This window comes from Erithacus rubecula (genome assembly GCF_903797595.1).
Source record: "Erithacus rubecula genome assembly, chromosome: 2".
Classification (NCBI taxonomy): domain Eukaryota; kingdom Metazoa; phylum Chordata; class Aves; order Passeriformes; family Muscicapidae; genus Erithacus; species Erithacus rubecula.
The window spans coordinates 27,822,145-27,844,467 of NC_136685.1; the positions used below are offsets into that span (position 1 = coordinate 27,822,145).

Here is a 22,323-nt window from a genome sequence, read left to right on the forward strand (position 1 = left end):
CACACAGGCACATGCATCCATGTTATGGGCTCTTTTTAGCCTCCATCAAGTAAGGTAAAGCTCTAAAACACTTTCCCAGTGAAGTTACTGGTGCTGTGGTTCTGTTCTGGTCAGCAGTGCATCAGAGCAAGCAGTCCCCAGGGCAGGTGAGAAGTTGGCAGATGCAATGCAGATGTAAAGCAGAGTGTTGTCACAGGGCATCCTTAGTGTCTTGTGCAAGTTAACTCCCATACTCATCACATCCTGCTCATCTTGGCAGCTGGTAGGGCTTCTCCTACTTCATGCCATTAGTGTCTTTACAATATCATAATGTGTTTGCAATAAAGTGGCTTTTAAAGTAAAATAAATAGCACAAATATATTAAAATACTTATCTGTTGGTGAAAGTTTATCTTTGTAATGATAACTTGAACATTTCTTATTTTTGCAGCATCATGAAGTCCTATGTACATTCCTTCTGATACATATCACCTTTCTTTTTCCTCATTAGGCTGATGCAATTTCACTTGAAGAAATAAAGAAATACATCAAACAAGAGGTTCTTAAGGTGTTTGAAGGTAAGAAAAGGAAGTATACAAATAAAACTGAAATTCTGCTCTAAATTTCTTTACATGTCATCTAACTTATATTGGACTAAGCAGCTACCTTGGTGCTGTAGCTGTGTTTAGCAAATCTACTTTACATTATTCTGTTCAAAAAATGAGAATTTAGAATATCTTAAACAGAGTATTCCTAATGTAGAAGATTATCCCTGAAGGGTAGTCTGCCCCAAATCATAATAACAAACATAAGTAGGTGTCATTGTAGATACATATATGAATCATATATTACTGCAGATACTGTTTATCTACAGCATACTACTAAGATACTGAAGTGTTACTAAAGCAGAGACAACAGATATACCTAATTATTTCCTAATTATTTTGCCCAATTAGTGGCTGACTGTCTAAGAGAAAGGCTTGTCAGCTTTCAGTCACATAAGTCTAGATTGCTGTTCAGTTTTCTCAGCAAATATCCCTGCTGAGTTGCAGAGCTCCCTGTCAGACCACCATCTTCTGGCACAGTTTTAGGCAAGTAGCAGATTCAGCCAAGGCCTTTTGTATTATGTAAGATTTCTTAGATGAGTCCTTACTCTGAAAATACTTTTCTTCCCCAGCATTCCTTTAGTCATGGTAGGAAAGTTGTGACTCACAAAGGTTTCTGAAAATACACTTTGTTATTCTATCATTAATATATGTGAAATAAAAAACATCTTATATGAATAAAATAAATTATATAAAGCTTGAGACTTCTTAACCTGTTCAGGCAGTTTTTCACTTTACAACAGGACTAAGTGTGATATCACTTTTCCCCAAGGTGCTACCCCTCAGAGTTCAACCTACTATGGATTTCAAGAGCAGTTCGTTGAGTGAAGTCACCTCCTTTTCTCATTCAGATAGAATGGCAACAAATATTTAGTCTATTCACAAAAAGAAAGCACTAGAAGGTTCCCTGCCTACAGGGAGTAAAGGAATTTTGTCTTTATAGCTATTTTATTCTCTACACCTCACTAATGTTCCCACAGATCTTCCAGTTTTGGCATTGTTTCATTTTGCTTACTTTCTATCACCTTCCTCCTTTTTTGTTTGCTGCCTACTCTTCTGTAATATTTTTTTTCATAAATCTGAAAACTCCACCATAGTAAACACTTGCTAAACTGTGGAATATTTAGAGATCTAATCTGGTATGACAGTCAAGGTTAATACCTATTATATCTACCTCTAAGGAACACTAAAATATTATCAAGGGCACTTTATCCCAGCAGCATGAACATTTCTATTTTGAAATATCTGCAATTAATACTCTTTGCTGAGCACTTACAGGATTTTATAACTGTTTTCAGGGTTCCAGCACATTCCAAGGACTGCTTGCAGTATTTAATCTCAATTTTGCACCTTAATATGAGTTACAAACATATAAGGTAGCCATCCATCCCTGTGTTAAGTACTAATTATTCTGTCTATGTGTTTTAAGTAGTTCCATGAACAGGAGTCAGAAGTCATTTGAAATATTGGAAATATTAGTAATAGAATGTAGTGATAGAAACTTTAATACAAATACATTCTGGCTTTTTCAAAGGGTAAAGACTCAGACATGAATCCGAGTTGGAACTGAAGGTCTGTGCTAATTGCAGCATTTAATACCTTGGCATTAAGAAGAGTTAAACACCCTATTCACAGAAACTTTAGCTGGGGCTTTGGGATTTTTTCCCCTCTTTTGCTAGCAGATTTCTTACTGACTTTTTCTTGTGTCTTTGATTAATGAAGAAAGGATGGCTCAATTTGTATCCCAGCTGAAGCTGCCTGCTGCAATGCTTGCCTCCCAAGCTCATGGGAAACCAGGGCCCCCAGGAAAAGATGGGTCACCAGGGCCACCAGGAAAGGATGGTTTGCCAGGACCACCAGGAGAACGTGGAATTCAAGGTAGGAATTGCAAAAAATTTTCATTTTAGTTGTACCTTGAAATCCTTATACTCTTGCTAATGTTTATTAAATAAGCCAGGATTACCTATCTAGCTTTCTAATGATTAACTTTTAAACTTATGTACTTATGTTTTTCCAGACCACATCTAAATATTAACCCATAGTAAATGTGTGGATTTTACTGATTAAAAACTCCTAATCAGTGCATTTTATTCTAATCAGTTATAATTATTGACAGATATTTAAATCTGACAGAACTACTGTAGCAGTTGTTTTTTTCCTACAAAATACTTGAATAAGCAAAAAAAAAAAAAAAAACCAGTGCCAACACTCTTTGCTATTTAGATTCAGCTTCATATTGAGAGACCATCTTATTTAAGAATGAAAATTTGATCTCCTAGTCTGACTGCTCTCAGCTTTGATCCTGAGAAAATACAGGGCAGGAAAAAATGAAGAAAAATATTCTTCTTTAGCAAGAAGTGAAAATTGAAGTATTACTAAATGAATTCTTCTTGCAGTGAAGGAACATACTGTCATTAAAAAAAAAAATCAGAGTAATCAGTTTTTCACTATACCCCAAACAGTAATTTGTGTATTGCAATGCACTTGAACAGTATAGGACTCTTGTTTCTGTGAACTGTCTTTTACTGCAAAATCAGCTTTGAGGATTACAGGTTCATTGTAGCTGTGGTCTACTGTAGAGTCAGCCTTTCAGAGATTAAAAAGAAGAGGAGAGCAGACTGGAAGGAAAAAAGAATTTATAGATGAATAATATTTTGTGGGTGGGTAACATGTAATTTGCAGTTTATCTGTAGGTAGTTCTTTATTATCTTTTGTTAGTTTGGTCTGCTCTGGAGTCAGAGCAAGTCAGACTGGAATGAAGAACATGCCAGCAAAGCTGAAGATGTGTGGATCCTAAAGCTATCAGAAGAATAAGGACTAACTAACACTGATAAGCGCAAACCCCTGACAGAAGCTTGAAAAATGTGATGAGCTCAGAATGAGAAGAACAAGAATAAAGGATCAAGGAAAACAATAAAAGGCTTAGAGTCTTACAACACTGACTTCATCATTACCTAAACATTCAGATCACTGCAAATAGTCACCTTCAATGTCAGTGCCAGATTGTCCAATGATGATGTATGTACTGGATAGTCTTAAATGCTTCTGGGAAGTGAAACGTTGCACCAGGTTTCATTTCCAGCTAGACTAAAAGATGATAGCTGTACTTGAAAAAAAACAAACAAAACTGCTTTTCCATACCTTGTACTTAAGTAAATTAGTGTCCCAGGTACACAGGATTTCCATTCGTTTTACCAATATGCTCAATACTTGTATTTGACTAGTAAAAGGTAAGCCAAGTGAGAAGTCTTTAGTTCCCTGATACGTAAAAAGAAATACAAAATGACATTTCCAAGGAATGAAAACTAAAAGTTTACCTTGCCTCTTTTTTATACTGCTAATAGGACACCATCCTGTAAGAGAAGCACACTTAACACATACCCTTCATACTTCCTCAGTTGTGCCTGTGCATGTTACTGCTTTGTGCCAAGAGTAAAATGAAACACAAATCTCTGAGCAGATTGAAAAGTATCCTTTTATATTCCAGCTTGTCTTCAGCCATAAAATACATAGCAAACAAGACTTCTTGGTGAAGCACATTATGTGCATGTGTGGCTGAGCCCTTTAAGGTAGCATGCTGTGTGCACAAGTCCTAATACAGACTTGGTATTGACTGATAGACACTTCTTGTTATATTTCTCACTTGGGTGTAGCTCAGATTGCCCACTCCAGGGATTTGCTGTGTGCAGTAATATGTGTCTGAGCTGGTAGAGTGAGTCACTTGTCCCACACAGGCAGTGAGGAGTAGATGCTTTCAGCAGGCAATTAACAGGACCTCTGTGAATATGTCCTGTTTGTGATGCTGCATGCAGAGCATGCTAGAGCCAGCCAGCTGGAAAGGCAGCTGCTACCGTGTGTCTGGAGAGGTGTTTTATTTCATTTGTGGATTCACAGGGGTCCCTCCATACAGCTTGAGTGTGGTGCTTTTCCCCTAGAAACTTGTCAGGAATGATTTAGCCAGATCCCAACAGGATATCCTTCTGCACAGCAAACTAATAGGTAGAGGGTTAGCCCCAGAAACAAATAATAGAGATACTAACTTCTAGAAGTGTAGGCATAGTTTTCAAAAAGTGTATTTAAAGAATTGCTAGACTTTCATGCATAGAGTCATTCCCTTCTAAGGAAGTCCAGAATTTTTGCCTGCTGGCCTTCAGCAAGTCTGTTCATAGTGTTCCTCAGATCCTTCCCAGTGGTTCAGGTAGATATAATTTATAGGATGGTCTCATTAGAAGTATAGCAGGCAAGCAAAATATGATGAAGAATTGCAATTTAAATTATGAAACATATAATTGGTATTCAAATAGCAAATGGAAGATTTTTGCAGACATATATTAATTTCAAAAATAACCTATGGTATATGCATTCACAGGCTAATGCTCTGAGGCAGGACTAATGTCTCCTTAAGGGAGAACAGAGGGACTTGACTCTATATGAATTTTAAGGTATGTTAATATCTCCTAAAGAATTAGGAAGTTTATTTCAAGACTTTACAAACAAGATATATCAGTGTCATCCATTTGCAAACAGCCAATCAGCTTGTCATGTGTTAGAGGATCTAACTCAACTCCACTTACTTAATTGGACTTTTAAAATTGTAATAATAAGTGAATTTTGGTCCCTTAGGTGAAATGCACCTTGTGATAATTTAGCAATCCAAAGATCCTTTATGTTACTATGACTTGATTTTTTTCTCAATTGAGAAAAAATCTCATCCTAGTTAAAATTTACTTTCTACCAAATTAAGGAAATCGGTTTTTTATAGGTTCTCATAACTTGTGGTAGCCTCGAGGAATAAAAAAAAAAAAAAAAAAAAAAAGAAAAAAAAAAAAGCTCAGCTCAAAAAATAAAAATGCCATGCAATGAATAGTGAAAACTCCTTATCTTTGTTGCAACGTTTGTCTCTTATTATGATTATTAATTTGCATGGTGGAAATGTGTAAAAACCTTGGCTGACATCAGGAACCCATTGTAGTGGATGTTGTCTAGACACAGTCCCTCTTCTGAAATAGCTGAACTGGTTTCAAGAGACACCTCCTGCAAAATGTTCTGAGGAGGTTTAAGCTAACCTGTTTTATTTTGATTTGAAACCCAGCTGCTCCCTTGCAGCTGAGAGAGCTGTAACACACAGAAGGAAATCAGAACAGGTATTGGTGGCTGGATGAGAGGGCTTCATCTTAGCACCTTCTCTGTTGCTTTTCAGTCTTCTGAAGAACGCAGAGTATTTGCACAGTAAAACACAGTTTATACCTTGGTCTTGTTCCCTGTTTGGTAATCTCTTTGCCTTGTATTTGTACTAAAGAACCTCAGATTTCTCTAGATACTTGACATGTTAGTTTCAGGTGCTGCACTGTCCATGCTGATGGAAGAGGGTCTCCATGATATCGGTGCAATAGCTTCTGGAGCAGTTTAAATACCTTTTACCTCTGAGTTCATGGACACAAACTTGTGTCATTTCCATGCAGAGCTGAGGGTGTAGCAGTAATGACACTTTTGACTGTGATGTTTGTGGGCAGCACCAAACTGAGAGCTGAATTCCAGCTGCAGCTACTCATCTGTGAACAAAAGCTTATTTGCATGAGCACAAACTTGCTACCAGGTGTTTACCATACTGCCCAAGTTGGGTACATGTTCATAATAACAGAACTCTGGGGTTGCAGAAATCACAACAAAACTTCTGGAATCTGAGTGAAGGGCTCTGCTAAAACAGTTGCCTTTTGAATTAAGCAGGTGCCTCTTATTGGAATGATAATTCTACCAGGAAAAGTAGATAGTATCTTATATGTGCCTTTACATTAAAAACAATAAATCAAAATCTGTTTTATGTATGGTAATATTTTCCTTTGTGTGTGTATGAGTTTGTCAGTCTAAGCTCAGAAAGGTGATATTATCCTCTAGAGGTGTAATCATGGCCCTGCTTCTGAGCAAAATATACCTCATTAAAAATCAAATATTTTTCTGCCAGAGTTACACATTACATTGTTCACATTGTTTACATATAAGTCTGTTTATTAATATTCTTGCATTCTATCTAATAAAGCCTTATTGTTAGACAAGGTATTTGGGAATTTTTGTATTCAACTTCAGGTTGAGCAGTACTTACCTGCCACCATGTTAAAAACTACCCCCTTGCATGTGTATTTGAACACAGCCAGTAATGGTTTACCACCACCCTGGACCATGTATCTGCATTGGCAGACTGCTCTTTGTCCTATTGTTGGGGGTTTTTTTCCCTTATTTTTCTGTATTCCAGTGATGTTTACAGAATCATTCAGTCTATCTCAGTTGTTCTCAATTACAATGTGTCAGAGACCTGCAGTAATGCTTATCACAGGGATTGTAAATGTGATATTTGGTACCTTCGATTTCTCTCTCTTCTCCATAACTAAAGAAATGCAAAACAAATTATTAGTGGGAGCACTCCATTTTAAAATTAGAGTTAACTGGGTTTATAGTGGGAAATGCATTGTAACTGTTGACTGTAAATTAAAAAAACATTGAGAAATATAAAATAAATAGGACATGTAATGGATCCTGTGGTTGTATGATTGAGCTTTTCAAAAAGCAACATTCTTGCAAGTTGCACAAGATTTTTCAGTGAAAACCAACTTGATGTAGTTTTAAATACTACAGTGGTCATTGGAGAGTAAATCCAAGATTCAAAATCCAACACAAGTAGCTGCATATTCCTTTTCCTTAGTCTTTATAACTTGTGTGTGTATATGCCTTGTACAATTTTGCTTAACATAACTCAGTGACCAGAATGCATGGTTTATTTGAATTTGTGTTTCTGTGAGGATTTAAACTGTTGATTTCCTTTAGTTATGTTATGTATGGCACTCTGCATGCATTTTGTAACATTTTTTGCCTCACTGTAATTTCCTTGTTGTGGTGCTGACAGTAGTAAGATGATTGATGCTCTGTTTTGAAAGCTGGAATGATTGCAACAGATAACAGACTTTCTACCAAAGTGTATAATGAGCTTTTGTGTAACAGAAAGCTTGAATGCTCTGTGTACATTCCTCCTGCATTCTGTCTGCTGTAACAACCCTGAACTGGTACCCACAGCCCTCAAAGTAATTTCCTTCTGGAATATCCTGTTAGGTAGCAGTGTTGCATAGACCACAGCACACTGACAAGACAGCCTTTGCCATCCACCTGTCAGTGCCAGTTAATGTTCATGACATGTCAGGTGGATTGATACAGCTGTGCTCTTATTTTTTAATTCAAGCTAAGTTACAGCTCTCCACAAGAGGAAGAGCTCAATACTTTATTGTATGGCACAGGTGATGCTAAAAATTTACTGGTCCCTGAAGCAGGAAGATTTTCATTCCAAATGAAAATGACCAGAAGTCAGCAAATTAATCGTCAACTTTTGTCACTTTGCATGTCAGCATCTGAACTGCTGGGTACAGAAAAGGGTTTCCTTGTAAGCCCTTTTGAAGTAAGGGTTTATGGCAGGTGTTTCCTTTAAAAATATCTTCCTCATTTCTCCTGCTTAATAAAGGTACATTCCTAAATTGAAATAATAAGGAAAGTATTTTACCAATAGCAACAAGTGCTCTGCTCTAAAACAGTCAGAGTGTTTTCAACTAATAAAACTTTCTTAAAACAGTTCAAGGAAAAAGAAGCAGGGGTGGGGCATCAGTTGCAGCACCTGAGTAGGTAGAAGCCATTTAGATAAATACAAACCTATGGCTTGTGAAGAAAAAGGACTCAAGTTTCCTTTTAAATATCAAGTATATTCAAAATATAATTAGCAATCGCATCTTGTTAATGATAGGCAGCTACTTGGTTCAAAGTAAGCTTCAAACCCAAAATCTGTACAAGCTCCAAAATGCCTCATTCCATGTGGGGGCAGCTGGGCAACACTGGCTGGGGAGTGGGTCTTCTCTCAAGGGAGACATTCCCTTCATACAAGGGAATGTCTAATCATAAAACTGCCAGTTTACAGTCTCAAAAATGCAGTGTAAGGATTTATGCAGAGCAGAGGGGGTAAAGTCCACATTTGGCTCTTTATTAGAGGAATTTCAGGCAACTTAAAATCTTGGGGAAAGGTCCAGCTAGTAAACTAAGCAAGACCCTTTGACGGTGATGTAAGAGTTACTGCTAAAAATGATCATATTATCCAGAAGGAATTTATAAACTTAGGAGCTGTCTCATGGAAAAAATAAAACAAACAGATTCTGAAAAAGAGAACTGAGCATGCGCTTTCCAATTATATTTGTCTTGGTCATTTTGTGTCAACAAGATGCACAGAAAACCACTACCTAAAATAAGAGGGTGCTCTTATTTTCATATCTTTATTCTGTGTAGGTTATAGAGGACAGAAAGGGGAAAGAGGCGAGCCTGGAATTGGACTGCCTGGTAACCCTGGACCACCTGGCCCTGCAGGTACAAGTCTCCAGATTTCTTTCTGCTGTTGTTATTTATGAACTAACGGGCCTTTCTCCTGTTTTTAACGCTGGTTTTACACTCCCGCTTCTCCTCCCGAGCCGGGTCATCCCCACCCGCCTTCTTTCGGATGTGCAGCTGATGCCGGTGGTGGAATGCAGGGCACTGCACGGGCTCTGCTGAGCACTCTGCTGATTCTAGCTTTGTTTTGCCAGCTGCTGGCCTGCCAGGCCCCCCAGGAGCATCGGGCTCGCCGGGACCGCAGGGGCCGCCAGGAGCCACCGGGAGATGCAATCCGGCAGATTGCTATTACCACGTGTCACAGACTCGCCCCCGCACCAGCAGGAAATAAAATCCGCTCCCCTGACACTTGGGGTCACCGTCACTTTTCACTCTTTCCAATAAGTTAATTTTTGAAATATTTGGTGCATTCTTTTTTTTTTTTTTTTTTTTTTCTTCTCTCGACACTGCATGGTATGTAGATAATTTGTAAGGCACAAAACTGAGCCTTTTTCTATGTTGTTTGCAGTGTCATTATGATGACATGATGTCACATATTTTCCAGAGTGCATTCCATGTGTTGTTTCTCATATTTATTTTGCTTAGAACAGAAAATAGGCCCAAATAATTTTCATAAACTTCTTTCTTCAAACAAAAAATATTTTGTTATAACTTAAGACATTATGTATGCCTCCATATGTAAGCTGGCTTTATTTTTCTTGCTGGTGGTGAATTTTAAATGGAAAAAATACACTTCTGAAGTTACAAAGCATACTCGTTCATGGAGAATGCAGGACCTGAGCTGGGAACTCTGTTTAGACTAAACCTTCATGTCCTTCAAGGAGGCTCCAGCACACCTTCTGAAAAGGGTCTGCCGTGCACCAGGAATGCTGCCCACCAGTTCAGTCATACATACAAGATGGCAAAGAAGAAAACAAAGTTGTGTTTATTATCTCCTCATCCCATCCAACCATGAGCTTCTGAATGGAAAATCTCCAGGAGGTGTTTCTCTTGACTGGATTTTGTCCCAGCTGTGGGGTTGTATGTTCCTTTAGTCATGGTTACACATACTCCAGATATTAAATGCAAAAGACTGCTGATGGTGCAAACCCCTTGCTTTAGAGCAGAAGCTGGTGAGTACATAGTCCAAGAATGGAACTTGACAAGCCTCTAATCTTGGTGATGGCATTGTTTTCTTCTTCCTCCTGCAATATTCAAATGCTGAAATAAGCTTGAGAAGAACATGGAATCTGTAGGGTGCAAAACTCACAGGTCCTATTAACTAGTGACAGAAAATTTCTTGAATTCAAGAAAAATTTGGAAAAAACACAGGACCCCCCCAGAAAGGTGTACTACTGAGACAAACAGCATCCAGTTTCCAGGCATTTAGTAAAGGCTGCAGGAACAGACAATGTCAATGATGTACAAAACAGAACAATGTGTAAATCTGGTAAAGTTCAAAGGCTTTAGCAAAAGAAAAGCTGGAGAAAATCAATCACACAGATGACCCTGAAAAGGAGTGAGTAGGAGTGGCCAAAATTTCACTTCTGATTATTAGGAAACAGATGATACTAAGTTAGTCCTGTGGAATTTTGTACAGTGCAATAGAAAATGAAGGTGCTATTCAGAGAACACAGACATCTATAACCTACAACCTCAAAATGCACCTGTGGAACAATGCTATACTGAGGGCTCTTATCCCATCATTTGGATGTCAGTCACTGTCACACATCAGACTGGGAAGTAGTTTTGGTAACTGTGTGCTTGAGCATTACTGAGCTACCAGGAAAATATTCTCAAATTGGAAGTGCTGGCTTCCAGAGAAGTTGTGATATATCAATCTGGCTGACATCTGGCTTTTGCTTAAAAGCAGTTAAGGAATGACAGGTGGAAGCCTTTAGCAAAAGATGCACATTGGCATTTGTTCTGGATAGAGCTCCTAGCACTTGCACCCAGAGCAGAGGAGCAAGATAAGAGCAAGAGGTGACAGAACTAACTCAGGTGGTAGCTGGGAAACTCAGGACACTTTCTGAAAGGGGAAGCAAACATCCCTGGTTTGTTCTTTGTTAGGTGTTTGGACGAGAGAAGGTGCTTGCTACAAAAGGATGTTAAAGAAAACACAGAGATAGAAGGCTGAGAGTAAACACCTGGGACAGGAGAGGGCAGCAGGAATGAGGATGGCAGAAAACCTGTGGCACGCCATGAAACGATCTCCTGAAGGAGCTGCAACAACACCCTGCAGCTGGGGATGCCCTGGGGAGTCACGGTGCTTTATCTGTTCTTGTGCAAATGAGGTCAAAGCCCACAGGTGAGCCCAGTCCTCACAGCTGTTGTCAGCCCCTCATTGCTCGGGAGGCAATGGCTGTCCCTTCCCCAGGCCAGCACATCCCTGCTCTGCAGGCAGCAGGCACCGTCCCGCTGGGGTGAAGGTGCCTTTGGGACAAGCAGTCCTGCCTGAGCTCAGCTCAACACGAGCTGCTCCCGCTGCAGAGCTGCTGTGCCCATGGAGCACGCTGTGGTTTGCCCTGTGGAACTGATCACTCTTCCAGTTCTGGTGCTCAGAGTGCTGGGGAGGGGGAGGCAGCTTGAAAGCAAGCACTGAGGCATAGAGCCTGATCTGCCCACCCAGAGAGCACAGCCTTGCACCAGCACAGCTCAGTGTCTGAGCATGGACACAGCTCCACACACTGGTGTCCATTCTCTGAAAGGAACTGCTGGTCAGGTATCTTGCATGAACATTTTCTCTTCTTTTTTTTTTTTTTTTATTTTTCTTAATTTTTTTTTATTTTATTTTTGTTACTTCTCTAGTAATTCCAATATATGTAATAATCTAAACATTTTTTACTTCATAAGTTCACTTTGAACTTCATTTTCTGTGATAATATTGAAAAGGGTGCTGTCTTGTGGTAGTACTTGTGTGACTTAAGAGGTTCCCAAGCAGCCCCATCCTGGAAGGCTGTACATAGACCATTGTGCTGCATTGGAGGTATCTGTATATTTTGGGGCTTTTAGCTTGCTGAAACCCAGCATCTGTTATCTGCCAGATGCAATTGCTGTATTTTAATTTACTTGAACTTATTGGAAAGCAGAACACTTTTTATATTTGAAGAAGTTTTATTTTTTCATCTATGTTTCCTACAGATGCCTTTTTCTTTTTATAGGCTCAAAAAGAAAGGTCTTTCTAAAATGTATTTGAATGCTTTTAGTTGATTTGCAGGTAACTTTGGTATTATCTTGTTGCATTTTTTTTATTTTGCTAAAAGCCCACTTTAATTTTCTCATGTGAGAAAACGGGTATTTTTTTCATATGGGCTATCTCAATACCTATTTTAAGATGCCACGTTCTTCACTGGGGTCGAACAGAGTTAATCCCAGCTTAACTTTACTTCACACTGGCTTGCTCTTACTTCACATTTTTAGAATTGCAAGTGGAATGTAGGTGGAAACATGTGTCTGCATGGCTTTCAAGTTTGGCCCCTGAAATTTCTTTGCAATTTCAGACTGACGTTGTCTTAGTTTTTGGGAAGAGGCCAGAGAGGGAAGAGGGGATGCTTAATTTATTTTGCAAATTGCTTTATCAGTTTTGTATCTGTTTTGAGCAGTTCATGCTGCAATAAGCACTGCAAGGAAACAAATATGAGGGGTTATTTTTTTCCAGTAGCATAAGGTCTTTTATTCAGCTTTGGGTTTGTTTACGTGCAACAAGACTCAGAAGTGAAATAACTTTGACAAAATGTTTTAAACCTTTTTTAAAAGCTCTTTAAGCTTTATCCTAGTTCAGGGTCAGACTATTGTATTTTATGGCAAGTTGCTTTAAGTGTTGGGATTTTCTTTAAATAGCTAGGTACAGAACTACTCAGTTTGCCTAAAGAAAGTGCAGAAACTTGCTGAGAGGGAAGCTTTCCCGAGGCTGCAGCAGACCTCCTGCTGTCCACATGGTGGAGTGCAAAGCATCCTTTCAGTACAAAGATTATAGCCCAGGCATAGCGTGCCCAGCAGCACAAGAGCTGAGCTGACCCACCCATGTGTATTCTCAGCACAACAGCTAGTGTTTCAGATTTTGTTCTTTAGGCTTTTTTATTTTTTTCTTTCTTCAAATCTCTTTAGTTTTGCATGGCAGTATTTGCAGAAATACTGCCTTTTTGGATAATTATTGTCAGATAATATTGCTAAGATTTTATTTGTGTTTATTATTATATTGTGTTTTATGTATGTTACAAAAATATGTTGTGGTGGGACATCTCACTTTTAGGCATCATTTATGTCCCCTACAATGACCTTTGTCTCCAAACAACTCACCTATGTTTAAAACTATGTAAAAGTAAAGAAGTAAGAACTTCAACAGCATCCAATGTAGAATTGGGCAGCAGTGCAGCCTGGCAATGTTTTGAGAACCAATATTCTTACCTTAAACTAGTTTTGGTGTCAATGTCAAAAGAGCACTGTGATACAGAAACAGGATGGATAATCCATCCTTCCCTTATGTTTTATGATTGTGGGTTATGACAGATGTTAGATATGCACAGCTTTGTTAAATAAGTGGGGGTGTTAATTAGTGGATAATCACACAAAATATTTTGGATCTTCTTTTTCACAAGGGTGAAATGTTATTTTTCATGTCTATGTACACTTTTTACTTTTTTTCCTGAAATGTTTATATGAAAGTCTTGTAAAAACCCCACGGGCTAATTTAGCATTTTATAAACTTGTTTCTCCAAACAGACTACATTTAAAAAGTCCCTAATCTTGCATTTTACCAAAACAGTAGAACTGCTTCTCTAATGTGCAATGTTAGTAAAAGAAAAGTAACTCATGAATCAAAATGTTTCTGTTTTGGGGTGTGTTTTTATTAAGTTTCAGAATGTACCAAGTCATGCAAATTTTTCTTGAAATCGGATATGTCCACTAAAATTTGATTGTACTGGATAGGTGTTTAAATCACCTCCATGCACGTAGGTAGGTGTAGGCCATGGAGAACAAGTTTAACACCAAGATCATGTTGTGGTTGGTATTTAAGTGGAAAATTTAAGCTTCAGGATACTGTAAGAAAACATGGTTTTCAACTATTAATTGCTAATAAACATTACAGATTCTAGACCAAAATAAATTTGTAGCTAAAAAGACTGGAGTCAACATGTCTTTTAGCAGTTTTCTTTCTTAATCTGCTATTCTATAAACACAAATGCATTTAATTACTTACTGAAGTTTTAATGTAAATACATTCTGTCTCCTGTCAGAATGTTTGAAGGATTCTCAATGACACACCTTGGTTTTTTGTATTCTTTTATTTCTGAATTATATACAGCTGTCACTGAATGAATCACAGAACATGATGACTGGTTGCTTCCTTCCTTCCTTATATTTTTGGTTTGCAACATTTAAGGTTCAGTTCAATGGAAATCTATTAAGTGGATGAAAAATAAATTTTTTGCATTATTATGTGGCCATGTACAATCTGAAACAGGATGCTAGATGGAAATGGAAATATTTCACACACTTTCTGTTTGATGCTCTGTCAAAAGTGTCAGCCTTTCCTTCTGTGTCAAATCACAAGAGGGAGGATGCAGCTGCAAACAGGAGAAAGGAGAGGCACAAAGCCACTGCAGTGAGCTCTGGGGGGAAGACAGGGCAGGTTGGCTGAATTTGGGGGGATTGGATTTTGACCCCAATTGAAGTCAGACTTGTGCTTCCTAGGCCTAGTGAAACATAGGGTTATACAATCTGGATTAAAAAGCAAACAAACAAACAAAACCAACATAATGCTAAACCTTGGTCTTAATATGCATATGATTTATGGAAATTAGTGCATTCCCTGAATGGAGATGAATTCCTGCCCAAGTAGGAGATAATCACTTTTATTCAAGAAACTGATACACTGAACTTCAGGAAACTTTTGGAATTGTCACGTTTCTCTTGCTGCCTAAATCTCCCAGGAGGAATACCAATGGCATTTTAAAGGACTATATGTAATAATTTCACCACTAACTTGATTTTGTTTCTTCCAATTTCATAGTGACTTCAGAAAGTTTGCTTAGTTTATTGTCTGAAGTTGCCAGGTTTACTCATCCTTTTGAATGCACAGGCAGCAAGCAAAACAGAACAGGAATAACAAAAAATTGAAGGTAGTGAATAAAATTGAAGCTGTAGAAAATCACACAGGAGTAACTTGCCCTACAGAATATAGATATTTCTTCTCTACCTATGACCTATGAGCAGAGGAGATGCAGCAACTACAATTTTTAAGTATAAAGGAAGCAAAAATTACGTGGCCAAAAAATAATACATTGATAAGCAGGTCAAACAAACACATTTCACCCAATTATCTAAGCAATTAACAACATTTGCAAAAATGGAGCATTTGCAAAAGTGGAGCACAACTGCTGTGTTCTGCCAGGATGATCTAACACTGTTGTCTCTGAACAAAGTGTTTCTTGGGAAACTTGGTTTCTTTTTTCTTCTGTCCTTCAAAATACCATCTATTGACACTTTTCATATTTGGAAGAAAACAAATTATGTAGATCTGTGCTTGGGTCTGGGTGAACTCAGATCATGACTAAGCTATTCAAGGACACAAAATGTAGTGTAATCAACCCTTGCCTTTGTTTCATACATCATTTATGAGCTCCAAATAGTGCTCTAGAGCTTCTTTGGCTGCAGAGACTTTGGCCTTTGTGAAGCATTCAAGATTTTTTGGTAGCAGTTCATACTAAGTTGCTTGAACCCAGTAATGGCTGAGGCAGAAAACTTATACACAAAAAACTTCTTGTAAGCAGAAAACTGATACATTAAACTCTGTATATATAAAATCCATAATACATCCATCTCTTAGATCAGTATTCAGCAGCATATATCAGAAGACCACCAAACATTTTGGCATTGCCAGTTAACAGTGAGACTCAATGATTTTAAAGTTCTTGTCCAACCTAAGAAAGTCTATAAACTGGTTATCACTACAATTTTCTCTGGGTTCCTGCCTACACTGAAGTAACTGAGGAGCTAAAATACGTATTTATCACATACACATTCAATTGCATATCACTGCAAATAAACCTCCAGAACTAGAAGTGGTGCAGAGATCATTGTGGGTAAAAGACTGTCACTAGTTTTCTATTCAATAAATCTCACAGAATGTTATGATGCTGAACCTGAAGGAGATGAGAACAAGATTTACTTGGGATTTCACTGAGATTTCAGGAGCGTCTGGCTAAAATTGGTGGCATGCTGACAGTGGCTTGTGAAACCTCTCAGTCTCTTTGCACTGTACCTTCTAAATTTATTTTTAAAGCTTTTTTTTTTTTTTCTGTATCACCACAGTCAATACATCTTTAAATTCATAATCCTGTCTTTATTTTCCAAGTCTTTATTTTACTTGAACGTACTGTCACTAAAAATCCTGTCTCTGGTATATTATGGTGCACAGTCTACCATTTGTTAAGTACCTCTTTTCCATTCTTGTGTAAAATTTGGAATTGAGAATTAGATTAACCTACACATCCCAGAAGGACTTACAAAAGGCCTGAGGATTTTTTTCTTCAGTTCTTTAAGTTAAAACTTGTAAATCAGCTTGAAGGGAGAAAATCTATCACAATCAAAAGATTGTCCACTTATAGATTCTGCATTGAATTGACTCTCAGTGTTGAATTTGTTTGATTGCAATAATTCTTACTTGGGTTTTGCATATAAATATTTTTCTCCTACATGAGTTTTCTTCCATTGTGGAATTTTATGCATTTTTCAGACTATGTTTTCTAAAGCACTTCACAATTGTATTTAAATGTGAGGGGGTTTGCTTCTTTTGATTCATATGTTTATGCATTATGTACAGAAAACAATATTTTCATTCTGTTATCAGGTGAGATTTTTTTTTTCTTTTCAACAGTTTTACACAATTTATAGTCAAAATAAAAGTTTGCTGGTGAAACTACAGGGTTTTTTACTAGTGTTTTATTTGTTCCACTACCTAAGGAGTATTTTTGAGGACTCTGCCCCAAGTCAGTAAAAACTAACTAATTCAAAAACTTTTGAAAATGCCTTTATGTGTTCCCAAGCCACTCACCTTGTGTGGAATCTTCTGGATTTGTTCCTCAAGAATGAAATTCTGTGCACTTGCTGATTTTGGGGACTTCTTGTAGTATTAATGTAGGAAATCAGGTTTGTTTTGAGGAAGGCTTAAACACTTTTTTTTTTTTTCAATAATTCCTTTTGGAGCATACATTATACCAGTATTTTTCCCTTTAGTGTTATCTTACATGTTACATGCAAAATGCAGAGCTCCATGGATCCTGTTATCTCTCTCTGTTGTCTGTTCTCTTGTTATCTGTCTCTGTTGGCATCAAGTGTCTGGAACATGATCAGGCAGTTAAGGGCTAGGAGAAAAATCAGTGCTTAACACAAGTGTGCCAAAGCTTGCATTGGAAAATTTGGATGGCTAATAATGAAAAGAAAGGAAACATCACAGGGTGGTTCCGTTGTTGTCTTGGAGAGAGAATAAAATTCAGAGAGGTAAAGTCAAACCACAAATAGTTTAATTTATACAGAGAGGAACAGAATATCCACATTGCACATTTTTCTCTAAAAACTGAGTATCTAAAAAAGGCAACCTGGGCCATCTAATGGCTGCCTTCTGGCTGTTCTGGCTCTCAATACTGAATGCAACCATACATTAAAAAATATTTATTAATTTGGGGGTTTGTAATCTCTTATAGGAAACACACATATTTCTGGGACTTAAAATTCTGTTGACAGTGGCCACTAGCCTTTTATCTTAATGTCACAAGGCAAGCTCCAATGGGCTTCATATGGAATTACAAATGCAACATAAATTGGAGTCAAAAAGGAAGAGGTTATTCCACATGGGCTGTTCATGGTAACCCCGTAATTGTACTTTTACAGATAGTGGCAGCATAAACAGTGCCAGGGGTGGCAGGTTTTCATAAGAACCTCTTATCTGGGTTTCTGTGATTGAAGTGAAGAGCTGAAGGAGGCTTAGCATATTCTGTGCAAGACACATGTAAAATGGAGGGACTATGCATGAGGGGTATGTGCTAGAATTTATTTTGTAAGTATGAAAGAAGAGCTACAGCTGCAGTAAATAAAACTAGCCTTTTTTTATTTGATGGCTGAAGATGTTATTTCACTGTACATCATACATAGGAAAAATCACAGAAACTCTTTATTTAACAAAATCAAAAATAAAAATAGACAAGTACCTTTTATTTCCCCCCAAAAGGAGAGAGCAGAAGGCAGCACCTGTGTATTTCTGTAAGCACCATTGTTCCAGCATGTGTTGCTAAGCACTCCTTTTGGAAGAATGTACAACAACCACTGCGTTAAGACACCCCGGTTGAAAGGTCTGTCGTATCTCTATTTCTCCTTCGCTGTTCGTCCCTCAGCTGTCTGTGCAGGGTGTCGCCGATGCCGAGAGGCAGTGTCGCTCTCAGGGTCCTTTCAGGTTCTTGCCGGCTCTCTGCGCCGCCTGCAGCCTGCAGGAGGCTGGCTCGCAGTACCCGGGCGGGCCCGGCGGCCCGGGGGGCCCGGGCACCCCAGGCTGCCCCGCCGCCCCGGGCGCGCCGCGCTCCCCGTCCCGCCCTTCCCTGCCGTAGCTGGGCTTGCCGGGCTCGCCTGGGAAAGACACGGGGAGCTCTAAACACCTGCAGAGCACGGCTTGCTTAGCGTCATTAGCAGCCTGCCCTTGAAAGCTGTGCGGAGAGGTTTTTCACTGCTCGCAGGGTATTCCCAGAGGGACAATTTTCCTCTACCCGACACCCAGTCTGAGATTACACAGCTACAGCAATGAAATTTCAGTCCCAGTGCTCTCCAGCTGTACCAGTACAAAGCTCTGCAGGGTACTCTGCTCACCCAACCCTGCTGCCAATACCTTGGGCATTCTTGCTACCCACAGAATTTCATTAGCTGTCTGAAAAAAGAAATAGCAAAAATTCTTTTTTTTTTTTTTTTTTGTTCTACTCAGAAGGTTGGGGAAATAGATGTAAAGATTGGAACTGCTGAGCACTAAAGGAGTTATTATATTACCTCTAAACTTTCAGTGAAAAAAGGAAAACCAGTGATTTCAGAAAGTCTTTTCCAGAGATAGATTTCTACAGAAAACACTTCTGCATTGCACAGACAATCCTTGGGATCAGTAAATACTAAACATTTTTTTTTCCTTTTTCACAAGAGAACAAATACGAGCAGTTCATCTTGCTATATAAATACAGAAATGTACTGTAGAAATACTGATGGATATAACATGTTTATGTTCATTAGCTGGCCACTAGAGGCCAGCTGCGCTTCATCCAGCAGCAGGAGTCTCTCCTGGAGACATGCTATACAACACTGCAATTAATTAGCACATAAATAAAATAATATACTAAATTATGTCTTTTGAGGACTCCCGTGTCTGCCAGTGACGTAATCTGGAGGTTATGGCCTTTTCTGTTTTTTATATATAATTCTGTATATAAATAGATATATAATATTTATATTATATATTGTCTATATAATATATATAAAAGATATAATAAAAGAGGTGATTTTATTAATGTGTGTGTAATTGCCTCCTTTTTTAATATTTCTTTACATTTTTCTTAATTTTTCTACACTGAGATAAAAGAGGAGGTAGGTTTTTGCTTTTTAGTTTTAATTCTGATTTCTGACTAAATCATCACCTATAAAGTAAAAATTATGAAGCACTATTTCAGAGTTTATTGCTTAATGAACACCTTTTATCATTTCAAGGCAGCTTGAAGTATCAGTTCTGAGCATATTTTTTACTATATCTCTTCCTTATCCTCACCCTCCTATAATTTACCTGGAAGACCTCTTGGTCCAGGATGGCCTTTCAGTCCTCTGCCTGGAAATCCTCTTTCTCCTCTTTCTCCTGGTTCACCTAAAGCAAATTCATGAAACATTAGTTACAGTCTGCCTGGAGTATCATTTTCAGTAAATTCTCTTTCAGAAGTGAACAGTTAATAAGCAGAGAATTCAGCTGGCTGTATATGTTCTTAGCATTTTTTAATGATGTCCTGACACATATCCACGTAAAATATTTGGGATTTGATTGGGGGTTTTTTCCCATTTAGTTACACTCAGAAGCAGACAGACTGGGGGAAAGGAAACCATCTTCAGGTGGACAGTAAGTACCACATGAAAGTATGTGTATAGCATCACAGCCTATGTAACAAGAATAAACCAAAGTCCCAGGATTTCAGGATATTTGGGATACAGACTGAGGATACTGACTTCTGCAAAACCATACAAGATCAGCTAAGAAGTAAAAATTCTCTAGTGTTGGTCCTGGGGACAGCAGAAGAGATAAAAGGTGTCTGCACAGATGACAATACTCTGTTGATATTAAAGCTACATCAAGTATTCACATAAAGTACTGTTTTACCTTCACAAAATAATTGTTTTCTCATATGATAATATAATGGAGACTTTCCTTTGGGGGACACCCAGAGTTTCTTTAAGACCATAATCATCAAACCTGAATCATCTTAGTAAGAGGAAGGGTTTTTTTGTTGCTTGGGTTATAAAGTTCAAATTCTGTCCACTGTTGTCTGCACCATAACACAATGTATATTACCAATTGTGAATGCCTTATGTTGTTTGGGAGTTTTCTAACTTTTTTCTTTTTTTTTTTTTTTTTTTTTTTTTTTTTTTTTTTTAAGCAAGGTTAAAGTCACAAGTCTATGCCTAATAATATTCAAGTGAGCTTTATTTTGTGCTTCTATACTGTATTCTACTGTGGTGAGGAAAGTTAGAATAGATTGCTGGGTTTCTGGCTTGCCTAGAAATAGCTGTGTAAAGAATCACAAGAGTCAGTACAAAAGTCCAGGTTTTAATAAAAGATGCACACAGGGTACTAAAGCAGGAATCTGATCTCCATGCTACAGACTAATTAGTCAACGTGGAGATCCAGCCTGTCTTTGTAAATACAGCTACTGTAACCCCAGCTCAGGTTACCTGTATGTACTTCTGCTTTTCCAGCTACCTAATACTGCAGAATTGTGTTTACTCCTGCTTAGCCCAAATGTCTCCCAATTTTTATTTTTGTTTCTGAGCAGAAATAGTCCTTCACTACCCCAGATTGCTCATTAATGCAATGATTAATGCAAATCTCCTTCCTTGAGGCACTTCTTTTTGACTCTGCAATTGCTGCTGTTAAAATGACTGTAATTTTGTACCTTCTGCTGTGCCTTGTGGTTAAGACTTTTCTGTGTTTCTATCTCCTATTTATTATGACCTTTTTAAACCATTCTCAACATCTTCTTCCTGTTCCCTTTTATTACATGTCCAAGTACCCTTTTCCTCTCACTCCAGTCTCAGACAAGCCTCCAAATGGATGGTAAAAATCAGTTGATTCCTGTGACTTATGTGGAACTCTGGTAAGTTACCAGGAGGTGAAGCATTCAGAGTGAAGCACTGAGAGTTTTCAGGCTGGCTGCCATGTACCATCATTATAGCTCTTGCACATGAGAGCATTCACCAATTCCCTTGTATCTGTAATGGCATTGCAAGGTTTACTCTAAGGTAATTGGGAATTTAAGGACAGTCATTATAGCTTTTTGTTAATTATGATAAGTATTTTGCTTGTTTGGGGGGCAGGGGGGTTAATGCTCTGTTTATTTTTTTAATATTAACACAGTGTAGCCTGCTGCGTATTGAATCAAATTTTACATATCCCATACATCACCTTTGTATTTCTGTTTTTTCTTTTTTCTGCAGATGACAATACATAGAATTAAAACAGTAGCAAAGCTCCAGCAATGATGCTGTTAAGTTTTGCTTTGTTTGTACTCTATTCCTTCTCTCAAAGGTTTTCCAAATTTAACTTTCAAATAAACCTCAAATCAAAAGTAAACACCCTACTTCAGCAACAGAACAGCTTTGTGCAGAAAGATGATTTTTAAATAAGACCATCTTTTTGGAAAGCAAATCAAAACCACTGCTGAATAGAAACTAATACATACATGGTAGTCATAAGACTCTGCAGAAAATTCTACCCTGTAATCCTCTGGAGGAGAATAGAACCTCTCAGTCATGAACAGAAGAGATTAACTTAGATCAAAGATTTTGTGTAAAATGTAACTCAATTTTACTATGGATTTGTCCTTTCCAAAGAATCAATAGACTCTGGCATCTGGTGAAATGATGTTTAATGGCTCAAGTATTATATTCAAATAAAAAGGTAGATTATTATCAGTCCCTTGTAATGTGATAAACTGGGCGTGCTTAGAAAAGCAGACTAGATTTTAGTGAAGTAATCTGACTGCTTTTATCAGCTCTTGGGATCACGATTCTTGCAGAATCATCAGCCAGGCTGAATGGAGGAAAGAGAACCACTGCTG

General features: G+C 38.1%; 2 protein-coding genes across 4 annotated transcripts in view; one reads left to right on the forward strand and one right to left on the reverse strand.

Annotated features, from left to right (window-relative positions):
• COL19A1 (collagen type XIX alpha 1 chain) overlaps positions 1-9,415 on the forward strand; it is a 170,923-nt gene extending 161,508 nt beyond the window's left edge. Inside the window, exons 47-50 of the mRNA XM_079332225.1 lie at positions 490-556; positions 2,306-2,461; positions 8,897-8,974; positions 9,190-9,415. Coding sequence (XP_079188351.1) covers positions 490-556; positions 2,306-2,461; positions 8,897-8,974; positions 9,190-9,326 — 438 coding nt within the window. The 3' untranslated portion in view covers positions 9,327-9,415. The remainder of the gene's footprint in view (positions 1-489; positions 557-2,305; positions 2,462-8,896; positions 8,975-9,189) is intronic.
• Positions 9,416-18,064: 8,649 nt separating this feature from the next.
• COL9A1 (collagen type IX alpha 1 chain) overlaps positions 18,065-22,323 on the reverse strand; it is a 46,855-nt gene continuing 42,596 nt past the window's right edge. For 2 of the 3 annotated variants that reach the window (XM_079332236.1, XM_079332235.1), the window contains 2 exons: positions 19,785-19,862; positions 18,394-18,595 (listed from right to left, as the gene is read on the reverse strand). In XM_079332236.1, coding sequence (XP_079188362.1) covers positions 18,411-18,595; positions 19,785-19,862 — 263 coding nt within the window. In that variant the 3' untranslated portion in view covers positions 18,394-18,410. Of the gene's footprint in view, positions 18,596-19,784; positions 19,863-22,323 lie in introns of all 3 variants that reach the window. The other variant, XM_079332234.1, reaches the window with a different exon arrangement.